Source organism: Perognathus longimembris, chromosome 4, assembly GCF_023159225.1.
Source record: "Perognathus longimembris pacificus isolate PPM17 chromosome 4, ASM2315922v1, whole genome shotgun sequence".
Taxonomy (NCBI): Eukaryota; Metazoa; Chordata; class Mammalia; order Rodentia; family Heteromyidae; genus Perognathus; species Perognathus longimembris.
In genome coordinates this window covers 32789632-32814987 of record NC_063164.1, presented here as the reverse complement: position 1 = coordinate 32814987, position 25356 = coordinate 32789632, and the positions used below count along the sequence as shown (strand labels likewise).

At 37.1% G+C, this 25356-nt stretch overlaps 1 protein-coding gene across 2 annotated transcripts in view; it reads right to left on the bottom strand.

The window, feature by feature from the left end:
• Positions 1-25356, bottom strand: part of Gtf3c3 (general transcription factor IIIC subunit 3) — a 34522-nt gene that overhangs the window by 7508 nt on the left and 1658 nt on the right. Inside the window, exons 2-17 of one of the 2 annotated variants that reach the window (XM_048345049.1) lie at positions 25023-25134; positions 23092-23279; positions 21927-22050; positions 19885-20076; positions 19290-19455; positions 17093-17240; positions 16538-16610; positions 14284-14387; positions 12837-13008; positions 9631-9833; positions 9257-9358; positions 8501-8636; positions 6844-7081; positions 5856-6046; positions 3505-3629; positions 2485-2637 (exon numbers count right to left, since the gene is read on the bottom strand). In XM_048345049.1, coding sequence (XP_048201006.1) covers positions 2485-2637; positions 3505-3629; positions 5856-6046; positions 6844-7081; positions 8501-8636; positions 9257-9358; positions 9631-9833; positions 12837-13008; positions 14284-14387; positions 16538-16610; positions 17093-17240; positions 19290-19455; positions 19885-20076; positions 21927-22050; positions 23092-23279; positions 25023-25134 — 2427 coding nt within the window. The remainder of the gene's footprint in view (positions 1-2484; positions 2638-3504; positions 3630-5855; positions 6047-6843; positions 7082-8500; positions 8637-9256; positions 9359-9630; positions 9834-12836; positions 13009-14283; positions 14388-16537; positions 16611-17092; positions 17241-19289; positions 19456-19884; positions 20077-21926; positions 22051-23091; positions 23280-25022; positions 25135-25356) is intronic. The other variant, XM_048345050.1, reaches the window with a different exon arrangement.

The following is a 25356-nucleotide window of genomic DNA, read 5'->3' as shown; positions in this document are numbered from 1 at the left end:
AGGAAGCTCCAGCTGCAGAGGGCATCGTGGCTGTGGTTGGTGGCAGCACCTTCTGTGACCAGAAACAAAAGCCCCAATGCTGCTAGGTTACAATGAGACTGAGATCTGAGAACCTGTGAGCAGTGGATGGCTTGAATGCGAGTGTCCCTATGAGGGGCATAAAGGATTGAGAGCTCTGGGGTGAAGAGTTCAATGTCCGTAGCCTCCTTCCTGAACTCATCAACCGTAGCCTCCTTCCTGAACTCATCAAACATCTAACACTTGAGAATGCAGGCAGCAGGCTGCATTACTGTCACAAAAATTACTACTGTATACATGAGTACTGTTCACCAAAAACTATGAGGGAAGAGAGCTGCTGTCTTGGGATTTGAACTCAAGGTCTCATGCTTGCTAGACAGATGGGTCTATGGCTAAGTCAAGCCTCAACCTTTTTTGGCACTGTTTATTTTTGAGATAAGAGTTTTACATGCACTGCCCAGGAATTCAGCTAGACCACAATTCCCCTATTTTAGGCTTCCCGTCATCCTTTAGCTGGGATGACACGCACACACTATGATACCCAGCTATGAGTTGAAAGGAGGTCTCATTAACTTTTCCCACCAGTGGTTCATTCTTGTATTCAGGAGAGTGAGATCTGAAGATTGCAGTCTGAAGCTAGCTCAGGCAGACAAACCTGAGATTTTTCTTTTTAGCTTTTTAAATTATTATTATTATCGTTAAATAGTTGTATAGAGGAGTTATTCTATAAGTCAGGCTATGAGTACAATGCTTCTTGACCAATATCACCCCTTCATGCTCCCTCGTTTTCCATTACCTGAGAAACTCTTACCCCCAAATAACCAGCAAAAAACTAAAAATGGAGATGTGGATTAAGAGGTAGAGCACTAGATTTGAGCCAAAAAGCCAAAAGAGTGTGAGGCCCTGAGTTCAAACCACAGCTCTGGTACACGTACACACACACATACACACACACACACACCATCAATGCTTCCTATCCTTACACACACACACGCGTGCACACACACACACCATCAATGCTTCCTATCTTTACATTCCTATCTTTCCCAACAGAGAATTTACGGTCTAAAGAAAGAGGGTCTAAAGAAAAAACAACAACATCTAAAACAAATGAAAATGCTACTTATACAATTTGCATAGCAATAAAGGTATTTATAAATTTAAAGCACAAGTAAATTACTTCAGTAACTATAAAAGTATATGTCCAATTTGCTTCAAGACCAAAATCAAACAAGGATCATAATATGGGGATTTGGAGTAAAACGTAAGGTTTTTTGGATAGGTGGAAACAGGTGTGTGGTGGCTAGAGTCTGAAATCCTAGCTACTTAGGAGACAGAGATTTAGGGATCGTAGTTCAAAGTCAACTTGGCATAGGAATTCACAACTCTCTACCTTAACCAATGGCTGGGCACCTTTATCACAGCTACATGAAAAGCATAATGGCTAGGCCTGCTGGCTCAGAATTATCCCAGCAATGTGAGGAAGGACAAATAGGAGGATCATAGTACAGGCCAGCCTGGGATAATAAACAATGCAAAAAGGGTTGGGGGTGGTTCAAGTGTTAAAAGATCTGCTGAAGCAAGCTCAAGGTTCAAATTTATACTCTAGTGCTGCCAAATAAATAAATAAATATGTATGTATATGTAAGATATATATTTAAAAAGTGCATATACACACACACATATATACATAAACAAAAAGTTAACAGTGAGGACAGTCATACTTTTCTTCAAGAAATAAAGAACAGGGCTGGGAATGTGGCTTGCCTAGCATGTATGAAGCCCTGGCTTCGGTTCCTCAGTACCACAGAAACAGAAAAGGCTCAAATTGGTGCTGTGGCTCAAGTGGTAGAGTGCTAGTCTTGAGCAAATGAAGCTCAGGGACAGTGCCCAGGTCCTGAGTTCAAGTCCCAGGGCTGGCAAAAAACAAAACAAAAAAAAAGAATTATAGGACAAAATGGACTTTAAACAAAGATCATCACAGCGGTAGTAATGATTTATCTTAAAAGTAAGAAACATTATGAATGGAGCCTTCCTGGGGGAAGGAAATGAAGGATGGCCATATTGCTTGGTACTCAAGCTTCATGTCTACCAGTACCTATCTAAAAAGCACTGGAACACTTAGGATAACTGAAAGAGGATCATAAATTGTACATACTCACATAGTTGCTGAGCAGGTCATAATCAGGACATCAAAGATCTACCTTCTGCTGAACATAGTTATATAAATGCATATAGCTAGGGGAAAACAGTTTTTCTGAAGACAAGGTCTCACTATATAGCACAGACTGGCCTCAAATTTGCCATCCTCCTGCTTCAGTCTCCCAAGTGCTAGGAAAATAGGCATGTGTCACCAAATCTGCACCAAAAACCACATTTTAATACACAGCTGTAATTTATTTCATTAGCTAACTGAGTTTGTTTAAAGATGAAGTGACTGCTTATTTGATGTAAATTGTACAATACCTCTAGCACAAGAGGAGGGAGCTCCAGGGCCTTTTGGTAATAGTGGATGGCAAGATGTGTCAGCCCTAGCTGGTGGAGGGCTCGGCCCAAATTGTAGAAGGATTCCTGGCAAGGCCCACGGATGGAAAGGTATCGATTAAGGAAGGAAAACCCCTATCAAAAAGAAAAGGATAATTAAATACTGCACACATTTGACAAGAATATATAGAAACACTGTCTGTGGCCAGTATTGGGAGTATAAATATTAAAAAACACAGTCCTGCCCTGAAAGAACATAGCCTATGTTCTTATACCATGTGTTCTTTTTGCTATCAGAAAAACAAAAGTGCTAAAGACCTGGGAGTAAACAGACTAACAAGACCTCTCGTCTCTTTAAGTTCACATTCTTATAAGAGGGGAAAAATATTTGAAGAACCAAGACAGAAATTTTTTTCTCCAGCATTGGAGATTAAACGCAGAAGCCTTGGAAATACTAGACAAGTAGATCAAGCTCCACCACCCCCTCGATCTGTTGGTGATGGTAGAAGGAAATATACTTATTATAAAATATACAAAAAAGAAACATAAAGATACATAATACATGTTATATATTTTAATATATAATAGTGTAGTATATATTATAAAAGACATATCATGTATATTTTATACTACCATATAAGTTATCATACATAATATATACATTACACGTATACACATAATTACATTTTCTTAAAAACTAATTTAAGTTATATGGATCTTTAAAACGTAGGACAGCAACAGACTTCAGGGCTACAGAGCATTAGGAAGCCTACACATAAATTCTTGCAGAGCTTGCCTCAGCTTCCTCCCTACTGCACTGCTGTAGTGAGTCTTGAGCATGAGTTAAGCTCTATGCTGAGACCCATGAATGCTGAACACAGGAGTGCTGAACATTCCAGCACATATTCCAAGAAGGTATTACTTTTGAAACAAATTTTAAAAGCGTTAAATCTATTCACTTTTAAGGGGCATAAGATACAATGAGAAATCCAAGTGAATTACCTGCACAATAAGAGCATGTCTCTTTAACACATACTTCTGAGATGCCATATGAATGAAGGTCAGGCCTACGCAGAGGTTGTAGAGAGGTTCATTAGGATAGGTGCGGAAAGCTTGCACATACTGACCTGGAAAATGAGCAGTACAGTCAGAGTGTGTGGCAAAAGCAGGTCCTTATGTATTTAGGGTTAAAAATTACTAGTTTTAAATATATATAATACACACATACACATACATATATATTCCATCTTAATTTTAACTTTAATGCAACAGATATAACACTATCGGATGCTTTCACAGATACATTTTTATCATAAAGATTACCATCAGCAACTAAAAGTAACTTTAGCTTTCTTTTACACACAACTAGACCTATCTATGTGATCATAAACATATTTTCTTAATACAGTTTAGAAGCAATAAGAGAATGTGTTTTTTGGTGCTGGTTTGGTTTTTCAAGTGCTAGGGAACAAATCCAGGACCTAAAACATGTTAGGCACACACTCAACCACTGACCTATGTCCCCAGTCCTTGGTTTTTAGAGACAGGATCTTAATAGTTCAAGTTTGCCTTAAACCCATGACTTACTTTCCAGCCTCCACCTCCTGAGTGCTAGAATTATAAATGTGTGCCACTATGCCTGGATTTGGTGAGTACTTTTGTAAAATTAACTGATCTGTCTTATAAATTTAAATGGGATTATGAAGTGAAAAAAGGAAAAGCAGTTTTTATTTTTTTAGACCACCAGTGGGTGATGTTTTTGTAAATATAGCAACTAACTTTCCCTTAGAAAAACTAAATGTACTTAACAATTCAGGGCTTTATCAATTCTATGTATTCCATTAAAATTACTTCATATCAAAAGCCAATCAAATGAGAATCACCAATGAATTGAACCAATAACAGGAGAGCTAAAAATAAAATAGCTCATTAATTCTTGAGTACAAGAGCCAAGGCAAATGAACATACTCTACCAAATGAGGTAGATGAATATAAGCAAATTTTCCACATAAAAGAGTAATCTGTCATGCACAGATTTTTAAAAGTCCATTCTTTCCAACTTCTATTTCAAAAGCAATGGTACTAGAAATGGAAACAGAAATGTTAGACTGCCATTTGGACTTTTCCATTTTTACCTTGTGTAAATTTTTTTTTTTTTTTTTGGCCAGTCCTGGGCCTTGAACTCAGGGCCTGAGCACTGTCCCTGGCTTCTTCCCGCTCAAGGCTAGCACTCTGCCACTTGAGCCACAGCGCCGCTTCTGGCCGTTTTCTGTATATGTGGTGCTGGGGAATCGAACCTAGGGCCTCGTGTATCCGAGGCAGGCACTCTTGCCACTAGGCTATATCCCCAGCCCTTGTGTAAATGTTTTGATACAGCTGGGCACCAGTGGCTCATACCAGAAATCCTACCTACTAAGGAGGCTGAGAGCTGAGGATCTCAATTTGAAACCAGCACAGGCAGAAAGGTTCCCATGAGACGCTCATCTCCAATTAACCACTCAAAAACCAGAAGTGGCCCTGTGGCTCAAGTGTTAGAGGCTCAGGGACAGCATACAGGAGGCCCTGAGTCCAAGCCCCGCATCTGACCAAAAATTTAAAAATGAAAGTTTTAATACAGAAAAGTAAAAAAAAAAAATCTCAAATTTTAATTTTCAAAACATTAAATTAGCAATTATTAAAAACATCAACCACATACAGAAAAGTACTAAACAGTCAAAATCACAGGTAATTAAGAAGTGAACTAGCTTTCAGACAGCAGAAGACATATGCCTAATTTTCAGACATATGCCTAACATTTAGTTAGGTATTCTTGTTTCTGATTATTTTAGAACTCTTACTGTAAATGATTAATGTACTTCCTTTCATTAGAATTTTTAACTAGAATTTGTAACTATTATATAAATAATGATATCAAAACCTGTCTCCTAAAGGAATACTTCTCAGCAAGCCTTCAATCTTTTTGTACTATAGCAGGAACAATCTGGCGGCAAGGTCTCCATAATTAATAAAACAAATACTTTACACACATGGGTAAGCAGGGAGAATGGTTGACCTTTAAAATGAATAAATATTTCGCTTTTTAAAATCAAGCTTTAGTAACAAATATTAACACTACATTACTGCTGGTAGTCAGAGCTATCTATTATTATACAGATATCATTGTTTTAAACACTATTTTAACTGATTTAATTTTCACAAAAGCTTATAAGAAGGGCCTGATTATCTCTCTATTTTAGAGATGAAAGAACTGGGCTGAGGGAGACAGAATAGTCTGCCATCCAGAGTTGCTCCAGACAGCCTACCGAGTAAGACTTATTAAACTATGCTCGGCAAAGAGGTGTCAGAACACTTACCAAGTGCATGCTTAAAGCTACCAGATACAAATGCATTGTGTCCATTTAAAACACATAGGGCATGATTATCTGGGTATTTCAGCATTAGACGGAGACAGAAGCGATGATGTCGTACGTCTTGGGAATGCATGGTAACTTGATTGAATACATTCCAGAGCTGGGCTTTATTCACATTTTCCATCACCATTATCCTACAATTGAAGAAGGTTGATGAGAAGGAAATAAGGTAAATAGAACTCCCTGATTTCTAAGAGTATACCTTCAGTGCTCCCCAAACAAGGAAAAGCATACTGCTTCAATCCACTTTAGCAAATTCTCTGGGAAATGGGAAATCCTTCTGGGAAATCCCAGAAAATGGGGAATCCTTCTGGGAAATCCCAGAAAATGCTGCTGAAGTCAATGTTTCTACATCATGTTCCTGATTTTCAACCAAACTCTGAAACCAAAAATGAGAATCATATTTAAGAAACTGTTAAAAGGCTTAACCTTCATAGTAATACTATGATGTCTCCTTTCACAAATGGGAGAAGGAGGCATGAGAGGTTGAACAACCAACCAATAAGTATCAGGTTTGGGATGTGAACCAGGAAATGTAGCTCTCAAAGCCATGCTCTTGAATACTGTCCCAAGAATCATCTATGAACTGACCCAGTTAATAGGAGACCTACAACTAAAAGAGCTTATTAATTCTTGAGTATGAGAGGCTAAGCCAAGGGAATGTACATATTCTATTAAAGAATCTAATTAAATTATTAAAGTCACCTGATATAGGGCTGGGGATATAGCCTAGTGGCAAGAGTGCCTGCCTCGGATACACGAGGCCCTAGGTTCGATTCCCCAGCACCACATATACAGAAAACGGCCAGAAGCGGCGCTGTGGCTCAAGTGGCGGAGTGCTAGCCTTGAGCGGGAAGAAGCCAGGGACAGTGCTCAGGCCCTGAGTCCAAGGCCCAGGACTGGCCCAAAAAAAAAAAAAAAAAAAAGTCACCTGATATAGTTGTATGCCTTTCTGAAATTTCTGTCCAGAATTGCAGCAGACAGACCAAAGTATTCTAGTTCTTTGCGTTTTTGTCTGTCATCATAAAATGAGTAATATTCCAATGATGAATCTACAAGTAATTCAGCTTCTTCAAATCGAGATAGGTCACACAAGGTGTATATGGCCTTCAAAAGAAGGTTCCACCAGTCATCTTTTGGCAAGACACTTGTGAGTACAGCAAATATTGCTAAAATGAGATCAAAAGAAACCAATTAGGACATTTATTTCCAGAAATAGCAGTATGAGAAAGAAAAACTCACGCGACCAATTATAACATGAATGCAATAAACATGACTCTAAGGGCTTAAATTCTTGCCTTAAGCTCTCCTGAGGGAAACAAGAGTAGGACAGTGGTTTGTTTGTACTCTTTCAATTAATTCCCTTCTGCTCTGCCTGCTAAACAATCTGCAATAGTTAACTCTGACTTGTTCTCCACCAAGTGCAGCTAATCCTTCTGCATGTCTTGGGTGCTAGCCAGGATAAGGGCTCCTCAAAACGAGTATGCTTTCCCTGACTCTAACAAGGTAAGAGGATTCTATATAAATATGATATTTAAATGTTGGCTTAGCAAATTACTTTGAATACATTCTTTAAATTCAGGTTGGTCTTGGACTTTTCCTAATTTCTCTCTCTATGTAATATATAGTTAGGAAACATGACCTAAAGTACATGTTACAGAGGAAGCTGTTAAGATAAGCCCAGAATGAATGGGGAGATGATAGTGCTCTGAAGCTTGAAAGATTACAATCAGCCAAGTCCTCAGTCTTTCCTAAAATTCCAGTGCCTGTAACAGTGATTTAACAAAGGTTTGTTGAATTAACTGATAATGAAGTCATCTTCTATGAGATTGACATGTCCAGTTTATAACCAAGTTGTTATCAAAGTGCTTTCTCTAAGGAATAGCCTCACACAAACATACTGGATACTTTTTCCAGCAAATGTAGACGTTTGTTAACATCCAGTAGATGTTTGTTAAAGTCCTATTGAGACTGGGTCACAGCAACTTACTTCATAGTTTATATGACTATTACTAACATTTTTCAAATGTGAACTTGATGGAGAAGAATACAAAGCTCAAAATACTCTGTACTGTCATCTAATCAAAAATTTCTTAAAATACATTTTCTTCTTCAAAGGTCGAAATTAAGATCTGGTGTACATTTTCAATGAAAGATCCAAGCAGATGTTTTCCTTTTAATTAAAAAAAAATATTTAGAGTTAGCTGGGTGGCTCATTCCTGTAATCTTAGCTATACAAGAGGCTAAGACCCAAAGGTCTTAGTTCAAAGCCAGCCTGGGTAGGAAAGACCAAGCGACTCTTATCTCTAATCAACTACCAAAGAAAGCCAGAAGTAGAGCTGTGGCTGGACTGGTAAAGTGATAGCCTTGAGCTCAAAAGCTCTGGGACAGCACCCAAGCCTTAGTTCAAGCCTTAAGAACAGCACCATATATATATATATGCATGCTTTTTAATCATCAAATGAGTTAATTACACTGATTCAGATTAGAAAATTTTATTGCATTTAATAATTTTCAGTTAGATTACTGTCAGATGTTACTTCCTGAGTTTTCAGTTCAGCAAAGTTTTATACAATAAAGCAAATTACCTTTTGCATCATAATTTGCTGTCTCTTGGTCATTGTTGTCTGATATCTTGTCTCGTGATACTTTAATAAGGTAAAGATGCCTTTCTCCAGATTTGGAACTGGAAATCAAACAAACCTGGGCTCTATTCATAGCTACCTGAATTAAAATTAGAGAGATAATTTAGTCAATAATTAAAGATAATGAACCATAAGGACCACATTTAATAAGAAAAAGGAGGTCAGATTACACTTTAAAAAGATTAAAAATTGAATGAGCTGGGTTTTTTCTTACCAAGGAAATTTTGGGTCACACTACTCAGCGTACAAAGAAAAATGAAGGTAATTCACATAAACCTTGTAACCTTGCAGTACCTTACAACATACGTTACATATATGCATATGGGGTTGAGGGTATTATCTCCCTACAAAAAAGCCAGGCTCAGAAAGGCAATCAGATTTGGAAAAAAAATTTTGCAAAATGAATAATCTTGGTATACAGAAATGACTACAGGGCCAATAAGTAGTAATACTATGGTTCTTACATCTCTAAGTAAGTACTAGAAAATATTTGATTTCACTTACTTTGCAGTTGTTTATATTAACATCTACAACCTTCCAGCTATTATCACTAATTTCTGTCTTTCATCTTTATCTGACTTTCCCTTAACTTAATAAAGCTAAATAGAGTAGTATAATCTGTGCAAAAACAAACAAAAAAAAAACCTACCAAATAATTATGAAGGGACAAGGCTGACAGAGAGAGAGATCATTACTCACTTTTAGAAGCATGGCCAACATAGTCAGCAAAGTATCCATGTAACCATACATTTTGCCTTGTGAAAACAAGAGAGTAGAACGATGAAGCAGTAACTTCAGTTCCTAAATAAATGAGCACAGGACAATGAGTATGACAAGTTCCTTTGTAATACCTGTTTTATCTGCATAGTAGAGTTGTGCCTTTGCTTTATGATTTTTAAAAAAAATAACTAAGATCCAATATTTTAGAAATTATTTAAAAGTGACACATAAGACTGAAAACTATTTTTAAAAACAGTGAGTTTACTACACTAAAATAGCACCTTAGCTAACACCTGTAACTTCTCTGAGGAGAACATTCTGAAATACAATGAACATTTATGTTACAAGCCCACCTGCTGTGCAGCATTGGCATCCTGCGCTAGAGTATCTGGGTCATACATTGGTTCCAGAGCTTCCAGAGCTTTCTCAGGACGGCCCAACTGCTGCTGAAGGGTAGAAAGTGAAATTCTTGCATCCAGATGGAGTGGAGCCAGATCAACCACTTTACCATAGCTTTCAGCAGCTCGTTCCATATAGCCCAAGGCCTTTAGGCACTCTAAAGTGATGGTAAAGGCAAGCATTAAATTACATTTGAAAAAGTTTAATATAAATAAATAAAATTACATTAAATTACAGCTTTGTAAACTGGCCAAAAATATTTTTTCTATTTTACTTAATTTTCTTTTGAAACAGGGCTTAACCTATATACAGTTAGGTTGACCTTGACCTCTTGGTCTTTCTGCCTCAGTCTCCCAAGTGCTGGGATTACAGGCATATATCATCACAACTGGCTGTATTTTTCCATTAAATATATATATATACACATATATATATGTGTATATACATATAATGGCAACAGTATTTCAAACTAATGAATATATATAAGTAATACTTCAAAGCAATGATCTTTTCTGATCTCTCTTGATGGGTCATCCAATTGGCCTGCAAATTCAAACTGCTATAAGCATATAATTAATAAGTGTATGCAATTTAGTGTTTTGTTTTGTTCTCTTAGTAACATATGTGGCGCTTTCAATAATTAGATAACAGTCAAGTTGATTATTTGCCCATACTGATGTAAAAGTTGGTTCCAAATATTTAAGTTATCCCACATGTAAAGTCGAAGCTCACAACTGGCAGACCAACATAATTCACAGATTTATTTTTTTAGGATGCAGAAGGTTTTTGGTTTTGTTTTGTTTTTTAAGATTGCCTGGCTACACTAAAAACTATTTTTTATTCTTTTTTGGTGTATGTGTGTGTATGTGTGGCTGGTACTCTACTACCTGAGCCATGCCTCTGCTTCTAGCTTTGCTGGAGATAGAAGGTTTCAAAATTACAATCGCCAGATCTTTGCCTGAGTAAACAGGATTGTTACAGACATGAGCCAACAATGACAGGCTTGAAATTATGATTTTTATACAATTTTGGATAAACTTGAATTTGACAACAATGAGTCCCCTATTTCCATAGAGCTGACACAGCCGGGGCTGAGCAGCAGCCTTTTCACAGGATTCTCTGGCTGTCACCTCTTCCTCAGTCCAATCACTCATTTTTCCTACCTGCCAGGCTCCCAAGTTTTGAGAGCCCCTTCCTCAATGTTAACTACCTCTCTGTGCCCTTTTCAGTTCCCCTGTTAATTGCCTCAAGATAAGTTCTTGGACCTAAGACTACTGGACTCTATTCTTCAAACTTGATATACAATCAATTACTAAGTCTTATTATCATTTGACCTAGAAAATAAATCCTTGTACTCTTATTTTTTCCATTCTAATATACTAATCTAGGCCCTCTTCATCCCTTTACCACTGCAATTATCTCCTAGAACTTTGCTCCAACTGTTTTTACAACTTCTCCTGACCACCATCTTTATGTAAATCCTTGAAAATAAGTTAGCATACTAAATGGATCAGCCAATGAGATTTCTTTTGTTTTTCATTTTTACTTTTACAGTATTTTATTTTATGTTGTGCTACAAACATCGAATTCTTCTTCTTGATTTTACGGTAGGTCTGCGGTTTGACATCACCTCATCTCAAGTCATCTGGGTTCAAATGTAAATGACACAATAGTGACCATAATTAAACATGATCATTAAGCATCTGGTATTGGTAAGTGGGAAGAAGTACAAAGGCAACTTTAAAAAAAAATTTTAATCTTTGTTCTTTATTGTCAAAGTGTGGTAAGGGTTGCGGATTCATATGTAAGGCAGTGAGTACATTTCTTGTTCAACTTGTTACCTCCTCCCTTATCCCCCCCACCCAAGAATTGATTCCAAAAGCAATACTTAAAAAACCATTTGGTGTATATCAACTGCATAAAGGCAACTTTTTATGATAACGTTTTATCTGGACTCGTGTTTACTCATTTATAGAAAAATATTATTTCCATCAAGTGTTCTCTTTCCTTCTTCCTCTCTGAATGAGCTATTGCCCTGAAGTATCAATCAGTTGTCTACTTGTAAAGAATTTTCTCTTATGTAGTACTGTAGAGCTATTAGAATTTTCGTTAGAAAATCATGTGATATCTTAAACCAAAACTATTGTTTTTGTTTTTGTTTTTTTTGCCAGTCCTGGGCCTTGGACTCAGGGCCTGAGCACTGTCCCTGGCTTCTTTTTGCTTAAGGCTAGCACTCTGCCACTTGAGCCACAGTGCCACTTCTGGCCATTTTCTGTATATGTGGTGCTGGGAATGGAACCCAGGTTTTCATGTATACGAGGCAAGCGCTCTTGCCACTAGGCCATATCCCCAGCCCCAAAACTATTGTTTTTATTTTTGTTTTCACGTACTAATTTCTCTAAGATATTTAATAGTAATCTTAAACTATTCCACTCAAAATGAATGCTTTTAAGTTTACTGTGGACTTTTCTCTCAAAATAAAATATTAAATATAAATCTGTAAATCTATTTGAAAGGTTAAACTTGGTCCCAATTCGGATCTTGTATTACTAGAAACCAAAGTGTACTGTAAATCCAGGTGAGAAATGGGCATTTCTGGGTGCTGGTGGTTCATGCCTGTAATCCTAGCTACTAAAGTGGCTGAGATTTGCGGATCAAAGTTAGGCCAGACAAGAAAAGTCTGTGAGACTCTGATTTCTAACTAAACAGCAAAAAGCAAGAGGTAGAGCTGTGATTCAAGTAGTAGAGTGCTAGTTAGCCTTGAGAGGAAAAGCTCAGAACAGTATCCAGACTCAGAGTTCAAGCCCTCAAATCAGCAACAAAAAAAGACAGGCACGAGGTAACAAGAAATGTATCCAATGCCTAATGTATGAAACTGTAACCTCTCTGTAATTCAGTTTGATTATATATATATATATATATATATATATATAAAAGACAGGCATTTATAGGTTGTCACTGTTACCATGAAGCAGATTCCTCCCCCACAGCACAAGTGGAACCACCCAACACTCTATCAAGACAACTTAAAAGTGACATTTTTTTAAAATGCCCCAAATGAGAGTCTAATATTTTATATTTATTGCCAGCTTGGAAAGTTCTTTTTTTACATGATTACAACTTTTCCTTCAAACCCCCTCCTCCCCAGAAAAAGCATTACCTGCATGCCGAAGCCAGACGACTGCTAGGTTGTATCTTTCAGAGCACACTAGCGCACTGAGGAGGGGGAGTGCAGAATTGTATTCACCCACATCTAGAAAAGCTTCAGCAACATCAAGGTAGAGATCCCCCATATCTTCAGGATTCTGTTCCACCAGTGTTGTCAAAAGAGGCTAGACCCCAAATAAAAGACCAAAGTCAAACACTCATTACTAATGTGCACATCTCATTCTTTTTTTTTCCCTTAATGCTGGGAACTGAACCCAGAGCCTTTCACTCTGCTATTTAACATGCTATACTCTAAATCTAATAGCTCTCACTTGAAAATATGTATCAATCCCAACACATAAGCTGAAAGGAGCAAGGCCTAATAATAATAGTTTAAGAGATCATTTTCTATTCATTTCTTTTTATATATATATATTTTTTGTTTATGTAGTGCTAGGAATGGAACCCAGGGCTTCGTGTATGCTAGGCAAGCACTCTACCACTAAGCAACATTCCCAACCCCTCATTTTCTATTCATTTCTGCATCCCAATTCAAAAGAATTCACACTTCCATCATTCACTCAACATGTGTTATAAAAAAAAAAAAAAAGCAGGCACTGTGAGAACCACAACCAGTGGCCTGCAGTCTTTCTCCATCAAACCAATCCTGCCAATGCTTCGGGGAACGTTGGTGTGCTGGTTTTAGTAAAGCTGCTTTCTAACATAGTGCCTGGTTTACTTACTTCCTTGTTTCTTTCAGTTCTTAACCAAATGCCATTTTTTTTAAGGGATCTCTTTCCTAAGTTCCCTACTGAAAAACTAGGTTTCTCCCACCTGATATTCCCTATCTTTCCAAAATAATTTAACAATATCCTATGCTGTATAAATTTATACTATTTGATGTCATTAAGACAAAGGTCCATGAAGTAGTTTATGTTCATTACTCTATATCTTATCCTAAGATCAACAATGTAAATGCCCAGTACTATTTTTTTCCTTTTTTTCTGAGTTAGGATCATGCTAACTAGTCAACCTGAAATTCACTACATAGCCCAGACTAGCCTCTAACTCTTGCTTCCACCTTCCATATGCTACGATTACAGGCATACATCTGCATATGGGGCCCAATACATTTTTTTTGTTGCTGTTTAGTGAAATATTTTCTCTAAAGTAGGCAAAACAGAACAGGTGTAAGAATTATTACTAGTTGTCTACAGGCACAATCTGTTCCTGATTGTTTTCATTAACGAATATAAATTATAAGCCTAATTCCAAAACACTGTTAGCTTTTATTAGGCATTCACACAAAAGAAATTTGATGTTTATAACCCTGTTATTTAGGAATGTGAAAATTTATGGTCAATTTACAATTTCTTGTCATCTGGAGAGAACAGATGGTGATTTTGATCTGAAGTATCTTAATATCACTTGTATTATGTGTACATCTTAATGTCACTTACATTAAGTGGTTCAAGGATGTTGAGATGTACAAGGCAGACCATCAACTTGACCGTGATATCTATTGGGACACCATCAGGTATTGTGCAGGTAACACACTCTACAGCTGGAGAATCATCAAACAGACAGGAAGACAGATCTTATAGGCATGCTTCAACTGTGGGCCAAACGTAGCAAGCTACCTTCTACATATGTCACTCGAAGTAAATGATTCTCGTCAGTTCTGATTCTGCCATTCAATTGAACTACTAGATCCTTTGACCTCAAGTCTGTACTTTGTACTTCAACCTCCTGCTTTGTCTTCTAACGTCTTATGTACTTGCCCAAAAACATAAACTCCCATACCTCCAATCAAAACTACAGCAAACTAAAAAGACAAAAATGACTATTATGTATGACATCTCTTTTTCTTCTTGAATGCAAAAAGCTCTTTTTAGTCTTTACTATATAAAGGCTAGGAAAAGAGGTAAATAACATTGTGTTGTTTTCTAAAACTTCACTGCAGCAAGACAAGTTTTAAAACCCCAGGAGATTAAAAGAGTTTGATACACATTTAAAGTATATTTTGTACAGTCAATTCCAATTAACTTCCTATGTTTGTATTTCAGAAAATCCTAAAGCACTGGGCTTTAACAATATATCAAAGCAGCAGAATGCAATATTAAAATACTTAAAAATTAGTTCGTTTTATGTTTTACAGAGCTTGTGACCCACTGGAATACTTTCCAAAGTTACAAGTCATAGGAGGACTTAGACAAGCCAATTAAGATTGGTTTTATTAGTGAACACCCACATAATAAATTATAACCAAAATTCAGCTTATATATGTATTCTGTTCAGTGAGAAAGTAGAATTTACCTAACATGGAAACTTACTTACACTAGGACATGAAATCCACTAGGACAAGGACCAGCTCTGTTTAACTCAAGGCTCTATTTAGTGTATTTCTTTTGTATAGTTATGGCTACCTTTCTGAGTAAGAACTACAATACAGTCACTTAAATGGGCATTTACTTAGAATTCAACTTATATTATACATGGATTCTATTTCTAAATGCTATCATTTGTGTCCCCTTAAAATAGATATTTGAAAGGAGAGTTGTAAGAAACCTTGCTAGCCATACTTTATGTGTGGCTTTCTCACTAGATTGCTAACTATGTGTGTGATTGTATAAGTTTTAAATACAAAAAGAATATGTTTTGTTTTGCTTTTCTCAGTTCTAGAGAATGATCTCAAGTTTCATATATGCTAGGCAAGCAAATGCCAGTGAGCTACACCCCTAGCCCTTTTATTTTTTTTATTTTTTTGAGGCATGCTTTTGCTATAGAGCCCGGGTCATCCTAGAACTCATGATCCTTCTGCCTCTGCTTCCTGAGTACTAGGACTATCAATGTGCAATATTAAGTGGAATTTTTAACAGTAGGCTATCTTAGGGCAAGCATGATTGTATGTGCCTTTAACCCAAGCTTTCTGGGGAGGCATAAGCAGGAGGGACTGAGTTCCAAGGCTGACACAAGCAAGAGACCCAAGCTGAAAAACTTAAAGCAAACAGGGCTGAGCAAAAGGCTCAAGTGATAAGGAGTGCTTGCTTAGTGAACCCTGTCTTCAATCTTAGGCCCTGTCTTCAATCAAGTAACACACACACACACACACACACACACACACACACACACACACACACACACACAGTATAGCATTTTAAGTCCTTTTCAGTCTTTTTTGAAAAGCAAATCAATATAGATGTGAAATAATTTTGTTGTTGTTGTTACAGTTGGTGGTGGCGCCCAGTACAGGGGCTTAGATTCAGAGTCTGTCACTCTGCTTGCTTATTCATGGCTGATGCTCAACCACTAGAGCCACACTTCCAGTTAACTAAGAGTCTCAACGGTATTTATTATCTGGCTGGTTTTGAACCACAACTCTGTGATCTCAGTCTCCCCAGTAGCTAGGAGACAATGGCACCTAGCAATCTGAAAGTTTCAATAAGCTGTTTCATAACTCATTTTTCCTACACAAACAGATGAGAAAGACTTGTTGGTCAGGAGAAATAGCAAGTTCAAACAAATATATTGAGAAATAAAAGAATCTCAAAATGTTGTCTTTTTAAAAACAGCAAACCAATACTCACAAGAAAAATAGCAAAATCTCTCTAAGGCAATTGGAACTATTTTCTATGGGAACATTACCAATTCAAAATACCACATTATGAGCAAAAGAAGGCTCTGTGTGGCTTCCTACGCAAAGGTAACTACAACCTTCATTCTCTTCCGAGGTACTTTCTTCTGAAATTTTCTTTTCTAATGCTATTCCAGAAAAATCTGTAATAACCTAAAAGAACAGGAAAGAAAGTGCGTTATATATTAGAAATCTTTTCATAAAGCTAAGATTTGTACAAATTCAAGTATTACTTATAATATAAAAATGGAGTATAAAAAGAACAGCAGGTCTTTTAAAATAAGGAACTCTCACTGTGATATTTTATATCATATTAACTAATATTAAAGATACAAAATAACCCACTTTCCCCAAAGGAACCACGAGAACTCAGTCAGGGCCTTCACTCCTCTGTTGGGTCCTGCTACCATGAATATAGACTCACTAGTACCCATGGTAAGAGCAATATTCTCTATCATTTGATAGCGCTATTTTGTGTTACATATACAATTACAACAGAATCTAGAAATCTACTATGAACATAAATACCTTAAGTATGTAATATAAAGCATAAAAGGAGAAATTGTCAATTTTTAAGCACTTCTGGAACACAAAGTATGTTCAAAAATCTAAGAGAAAAATATAAGCATTCCTACCTCCAAAGCTTTGTCAAACTGCTTATTAGAAATATACAGTTCAGCTGCTATGTTAACATCTTCCATGGAGACTAGGCCCTGGTGCTTTGCAAAAGCTTCTTCAATGATGTTAATAGCTGAAGTACTATCATTGGCTTCATAGTAACTCCTAAAAGAGTAAGTAGATGAATACTTAATTCCTTAGGCCATCTAACAATTAATGATGATTTTCATTTTCTGAAAACTGACAAAAAAATACATTTTTAAAAATCATGATCAGCACTTTGGCTTTTTGGGCAGCACTATGGTGGTTGAATGAGAAAACATTTAGAAAAGGTCACGAAAGGGAGCCATGAGGACAGTGGTAACTCATTTGCTAAGGTTTTATATGAAGTAAAAGCACATGCTATGTTTACTGTAAGAAACCTGAAGGTTGAGGGTATGGCCCAGTGGTTAAGTGTTTGCTGAGCACACATGAGATGTAAGAGTCTCTAGGCTTGAACCCCAGCACTGATCCCTGCACAAAAGGAAAAACACTTAGTCACAAGGACACAGCTGTAACTGCATCTGATGGACTGTAAGGTTGATAATGGGCTTGAAGTGAGCCTTGCTGACCTGCAGAATGAGGATGCTGCATTAGGAGATTCAAATTAATTACTGAGGAAATTCAGTGCAAAAACCACGTAAACTTCATCCATGGCATGGCTCTTACTCCTCACAAAATGTGTTACATAACCAAAACAATGGCAGACCACGATAGAAGTTCATGCTAGGGGGCCGGGGATATGGCCTAGTGGCAAGAGTGCCTGCCTCATATACATGAGGCCCTGGGTTCAATTCCCCAGCACCACATATACAGAAAATGGCCAGAAGTGGCGCTGTGGCTCAAGTGGCAGAGTGCTAGCCTTGAGCAAAAAGAAGCCAGGGTCACTGCTCAGGCCCTGAGCCCAAGCCCCAGGACTGGCCAAAAAAAAAAAAAAAATGAAGAAGTTCATGCTAATGTCAGAACTGTCAATTGTCATTTAGTTCATCTTTTCTGTGTTGGTTTTACAAAAACAAACTTCAGCAAAGCTTAGACTTCAACTAGCCCACCAAATCCACCAGGTAACAGTTAAAATCATGACCCAACAGATATAAATGCATACAACTTGAAAGAAATGGACAATACATTGATCCCAGATAACAGTAGAAAAGACATTCTCTCTTTACCCTAATCCAATCATCTTTGCCCCTTGCTACAACTCCTTGTGGCTGAATCTCATCATCAGTTCTCAAAGCTTGTTTAGTGACCTCTCTGCACATGGGTGATTACGCCACCTCCTGGAAGTGCTCTCTCCCATAAAATCCTGTAACAGCATGTTCTATGAATCTCTTCTGATTTCACTGGCCACTTCCTTTTAATTTCTCTGCTGTTTCTTCCTCTTCTCCCAGACTTCCACACACTAGAGTACCACCTCAGGGTTCATTCTTTACAACCCTCTGCCCTTTACTACCCTCTCTGCACATCTACAATCTGATTACTTCTCACTACCTCCTGTTCTTTGTACTCTAGCCCAATTTACCATTTTCACTACCACATAATATTTTCCACTGATCTCCTAACACTTTGTAGCTCCAAAAGAACAGGCAGAATTGATAACATTTAAGTCAGATAATGTCACTTTTCTATTCAAAACCCTCTAGGTGCTTCCAAATATATTTCAGGGTAAAAGCCAAAGTCCTCATAATAAATCCACAGGGCCAACTAAACATTCTCTGAAAGCCTTCTGTCATGCTCCCCCTAATCTTTCAGTTTCCTGATTAGAACTTGGGCACTTGTCATTTCTTTTGCATAAGATACACCCTGCTGGACTGGAGGCATGGCTCAAATTGTAGAGGGCCAACAATGGGTATGAAAACCAAGTGAGGCTGTGAGCAAGAAAGTTCAGAATATGAGGTTCTGAGTTCAAGGCCTCCTCCTTCCCCCTTTACCCGCACAAAATAAATGAAAAAGAACATGTTTCTGAGCAATAGAAACATAACCTATGTGCAAAAATATCTAAGTAATCACAGTTGATTTAGGAATAGAAAAGTACTGAGGAAGAAAAACACCTCAACACCTAAGCAAAATATAGAAGGCAAAACACCTTGAGCCTCAATAAAACATATATCCTATTCCAAATATGTGTTTTGATTTGCAAAATACAATGAGTGAAAATATATGTCACCCCAAACTTACTTTGCCATATCTCTAGCCAACTGCATAAAGCGTTCTCCATCAGACGGAGACAAGAGGTTTAAAATTCGCCTATAACCATCCATTGCCATCTTATGATCACCCATCTGCTCATAAAGGCTGGATCGCTCCCACAGAAAACGAACATTAGTAGGTTCATACTTAAGAGCTAGAAAGAAAGAATAAAAATTATATTATCAAAAAACGAGGTGCATGGTAACTGGAGGTGACTCACCACTGTCTCGGATAACAACTTTAATTCTCCAATGGAAAGAAGGAAATTATTCTGGAATAAATTTATCTTCACAGGAAGATAAACTGACTAGTTTTGAGACGAAATAGACCCTGAATCTCTACAGTAATCTTCTTGGTTTGGTCACTCCGGTCTAACATTAATTCTCAGGTAATAGCTTTACCTTGCTGGCAAATTTAAAGCACCATTCATCCACAAACTTTGTACTACATTAGCTCACATTATAAAGTACCAAGTTTATTACCCCAAAATACATCTGAGCTAGCATTACAACCCAGAAGAGCAAGTACAATAACACATTTACTAAGAAACATCTACTCAAAGTGAGAAAAATATTTCCATTACCTTTTGTATAGCAAAAAATGGCCTGCTTAATATTGTCTTGTTCCAGAGACATTTCTGCCAGTCTAACCCACTCTTCTGTGTCGCTGGGATTTAAATGGGCAGCAATCAACTCAAACTGCAATGACTTCTCCATGTCACCTTGATCCTCATATATCATGGCAAGAGTAGAAAATGGCTCATACGCCAGAGGAGCTAAAATAAATGGAAAAAAAAATGTATTCCACTATCTAAGAGATTTAAACTGATGTCAATCCCATAATGCAAACCATGGATCATTTTTCTAATACTTAAACTCTTTAAATCATTCTAACAAAATTATACAAACTATTTTCATGGAATTTATAATAAATACCAGATTATATTCTATTTACTTTTCTTATATTTTTAGGTTGGTTATTTAGACAAGGTCTTGCTACAAGGCCTGGGCTGGCTTCAATATGCTATGTAGCTCAAACTTCTAGTCCTCCTGGCTCAGAACTGGGATTACATGGCTGTGCTACCACACCAAGCATTATTTTTAGCATTTTTAAAGCATTATGTTTCCTTAAACAACATATAATTTCATGAAAACTCTAATCTCTAGCACATCTTCCTTTAAGAAAAAAAAGTCCCTCTTCACTAATGCTAACCTTGGCTTAATAACTTGGCAAGTTTTACCCCAATACACATCAGCCACCACAATGGGATTGAGTTTTCATGGTCCAGCTCATTCACCAGAAAGTATGGGATGACAGTTAAAGGATGACTTAGCAACACCTAAACTCAGGATACCAAACTGACTACTTGATTGTATTTCTGAAATACTGTCTGTAACAAAATTCAGAGATTACTAATGGTTAAAGTCAAAGGTCAGCTAAAAAAAAAGGAAGAATCAAACAGGAAGCAAAATACCCTGAAGAAAAAGAGCTTGGTTAATCTTATTCTGATAGAAAGTAAAAACAAAAGAAAAAAAGCAGAAGTGTGGTGGTTCACAACTGAAATCCCAGTACTCAGGGAGCAGAGGCTACCCTCGGCCATAGTAACAAGACCATGGGGGGGGGGGGGGGGGAAGAGTGGTCACAAATTATCCTAATGAATAATCAAAGAAAATATAATAAGACTTCTAAAGGGAGTCTAGTCTAACTACAAATACTAAAAAACAGAAAAATAAATTAGTTCTCTGTACTATAACTACCCTAGCCACTCTACACGGTGTCAAAGTGACAATAATCAGGAAACAATGTGCTTAGTCAAAAAAACAACTTCCAAAGATGTTCATCAGTATGTCAAAGATGAGTCATTTAATCAAGAGACAAAATGACAAATTTAAATGTATCTTTAGCAAAAAAAATAGATTACAGTAATTTAGCAGTGCAAATCTTGAAAATAAAAGGAATAAAAGAACACTCTTTAAGTGATTTTAACATAACATGCTCTCCATTTCAAAAAACATGGGCTGAAGGTAACCCAGGCTCAATCCTCTGTACCACAATAAATAAAAAATAATAATAATGAAAGAAATAAAAAATATTAACAAGCCAAGTGCTGGTGGCTCACTCCTGTAAACATAGCTACTCTGAAAGTTAAGATCTCAGGATGCTGGTTCAAAGCCAGCCTGGGCAGAAGAGTCCATGAGACTCTAATTGCTACTCAGCAAAAAGCCTGAAGAAGAACTGTGGCTCAAGTTGTAGAGAGCCAGCCTTGAGTGAAAAAGCCAAGTGAGAACACTGGGCCCTGAGTTAAAGCCCCAGTACCAATACCAACAAATAAGTTGATAAATTAACTATTAACAGTACAAAAGTGTAAAATTCCTAAAATCAAAAGAAAACAAAAACAGAGAGCCTACAGAAGTGCGATCAATGTTAATGGTATTTCACTGAGTCATAGCCTATGGTTCTCACTTCTTTAGTAACAATTCCTACTTAATGTGAAAAGATAATTGTTACCAGAAACTATTACCTCCAACTTCTGAATATATTTTGCAAATAACAGAAGGAAGAGCGCCCTCAATAGTTTTACTGAGCATTAAATGCTATTATGAATAAAGCCCCCACTGAAAACACCTTGTCTTATGATTTCCATGCACATCAATATTGCCTCTTCACGTTCTCCTCGAGCAAAGCGAATATTGGCTTCTCCCATGAGACCTCTCAGAGCTCTGGGAAGTTTACTCCGAGGTCTTTTCTCCTATATATAAAAAAGACATACATAGGGCAGTGAGTACATTTCTCTTCAAACTTGTTACCTCCTCCCTCATACAGTATGAAACTGTAACCCTTCTTTACATCACTTTGACAATAAATAAACCAATTTAATTTAAAAATCAATTTAACTTAGCTATGCTAAAATACAGTACAAGCTTAGATTTTAATTTCAACTATATTAAAATTGGACATGATGTAACTGAAATTTCCCTCTCAATCTTAATCTTCTAAACCCAGAATTAAGTACTACTAAAGTTACCATTCTGACTCTTTAACATTAAAGTATAATTGTAGGGGGAATAAAAAGTGAAAGAAAGAACAGATGATATCCTGATATTCTACAGAGAAAGGAGTATGTAAGGAAGTAAAAAACAAAACCCCTTTGGAGAAGGTTCAAAGCACAGTAAAATGTATAAGCAAAACAAAATTCCAATGGCTAGCAACTGCTAAACGACTGATTAGGATAATGCATAGATTTACATGCTAGGAAACGTCTATGATAGGCTCTACTAAAGAAACTTCTTCCAAATTTATCTACTCAGAATAAACTTGGTTAAAAAAATACTTTACTATGGACCTTTTTTTTTTTTTTTTTTTTTTTAGTCGGTCATATGGCTTGAATTCAGAGCCTGGGTGCTGTCTCTGAACTTTTTTGCTCAAGGCTAGCTCTTTACCACTTTGAGCCACAGCTCTATTTCCAGTTTTCTGGTGGTTAATTGGAGGAAAGAATCTCATGGAGTTTCCTGCCTGAACTGGCTTTAAACTGTGATCCTCAAATTTTAGCATCCTGAGTAGCTAGGATTACAGGCATGAGTCATCAGTGCCTGGCTAACTATGGACCTTTCAATAGCAAAACTACAATACATATAGACACATGAGTCACTAAGGTTCTTATAAAAACATCAAGAAATGTTTTCCCTTTCTTTCTACTATTTCCCCAGTATAATTTAAAGCTTCCTTTTCAATGACTATGTCATCTTCTTATGCTATTCATAAACACCAAAAGAAAAAGAGAACAATTTACTTTCATCATTTTCTTGGTCTCACGATTGAGAACCATCTCCAGTACAAAGACATCCCCTGCAGTGGGCTGCTCTGGTGTTTCCTCCTCTTCCTCCTCCTCTTCCTCTTCTTCCTCATCATCTTCAGTCTCTCCAAGCATGGAAGCAAAGACCTTATGAACAGACTTACTCACTCCATCTGATGTTTCTCCTAAGGAAGACATGTTGAAGTTGAAAAAAAATCCTTAGAATACTTAGTAGTCAAAAGAAAACAGAACTCTAGTTTTCCAAAGTATAAAGGACAGTCTCCAGGGCTGGGAATGTGGCTTAGTGGTAGAGAGCTTGCTTAGCATGCATGAAGCCCTGAGTTCGATTCTTCAGTACCACATAAACAGAAAAAAACAAAAGTGGCACTGTGGCTCAAGTAGTAGAGTGCTAGCCTTGAGCAAACGAAGCTCAAAGACGGTGCACAGGCCCTGAATTCAAGTCCCAGGACTGGAAGACAGCATCCAACAACATCATCAAGCTTTCAAGTGAAATATAGTAAATGAACACTCCCCTAAAATACAAAGAAAAGCTGTCAAAAGCCCTGTTTTTTTATTACTCTGTACGAATGGCTGGATCATCCTTTAGGCTTCATTCAGACATATAGGCAAAACTATGAGGAAAACAGAAGCACAAAAGCTCAAGGACAGCACCCAGATCCTGAGTTCAAATCCCAGGATTCAAACACAAACACACACACACCTGCATGATTTGTACAAAAGGAGCTCAAGAGCAAGAATTCAGAAGTGGTATTAAAACAATGTCCAGAAGGAAAAAAGACAACATCTTAGAGACTATATATTCCCATTAAGTTTTGCCAATGCTTCTTCAAAACTGACCCCTTCCACATACATAGTCACACTCACCAAGTATCCTGGCAAGAGTACAGAGTCCTGGCAACAATATGACAATTTTTTTTTAAGAAAAGAAATGTGACAATTATTTCCTAGGAAATAGGCAGCCACATATCTCTTTAAATTTGACAGGATTATTCTGACAGATGCAGCCAGTTCTTATGTACTTGACTGCTCATGCTGAGAAGTGGACTCCACTGCACAGATAAGGAAGCTTGTCAGAACTTCAGCCATTTTTCTCACCACTTGTCTGGCAAACTAAGAAACTTTAGCCTCAGTTCTCTTTCATCTTTTTTCCTTCTTTCCTACATGGTTCAGAGAGGTAGGCATAAAGATTGTTTCCATCAAAAGGTTTCTGTATTCTTGTAATAAAGGCTTACTACCAACTTACTACTAACCAAAACTAGCTTACTTCAGCTCTTCAATTAGGCCCTATACATGAAACTACCTCCTAGTTGACAGTTTAGCATCCTAAGTAAAACTTGACATGGGCAAATGGATAGCATGAGCTACTGCCAGCATTCTCATCATTAGAAAAGTTTATCAATCACTAGAAACTAATAAATTTGCATATAAGCTGATCAAGTAGGCTTTAATGGATTAAGCCTAGATGGACTAACCAGACATAGTATCTGGACATGAAAAGTTAAGGAAGGACTAGATCCTAAATCGATATGTATGTGAAGTCCCATATGATCAGCCTTCCAATATGACAAGGGTTGAAGGAAGTTAGTTTAAGCATAATTTGGGGGAGTATAGCCTGAAAGTATTTTGTAATTGAGGGTGCTAATTTAAAACATCAGGCTAAATTGCCCCCAGTTTAAAAAAAAAAAAAGTTCCCCAGATGAATATACCTACTTGAAACACGTTTCTACCAGTGAAATTCTCCAAAATAACCATCATTATATACAATGACTGAAAATATTTGGGCAGCTACTATATACTGAACAGTACTCTTCTGATAAACCACAACACAGTATCATGGCAATGAATAAGAAAATGTTTTCACTAAATTACTCAACATTTAACTCAGGTGGCAAATGATCTCAAGGTACCTTCATTGCCATCTTTGTCCTGGGACTTGGTAGAGCTGATTCCTGATGATGATGGAACTTCAGAATCATCTGGGTTCTCTTCAGCTGCTAATTTTCCTTTTTCCTGAAGACTCTGAAAATTAGTTAAGTTAACTGATTCCAAAAACTAATGACTGGCTCTTTCTAGTTGAGAATAGGGTATATGGCTAATTTTCTACTAATAAAACAAGTCTCTACACATAAATGTCAAATTTAATTACACAATGAATATTTGGTAATATTTCACCAACTGCCATTGACAGTACTTAGATTTTACCTTGTGGTCTAAAGTCATGTGCTTAGAAAGTATTTAAAA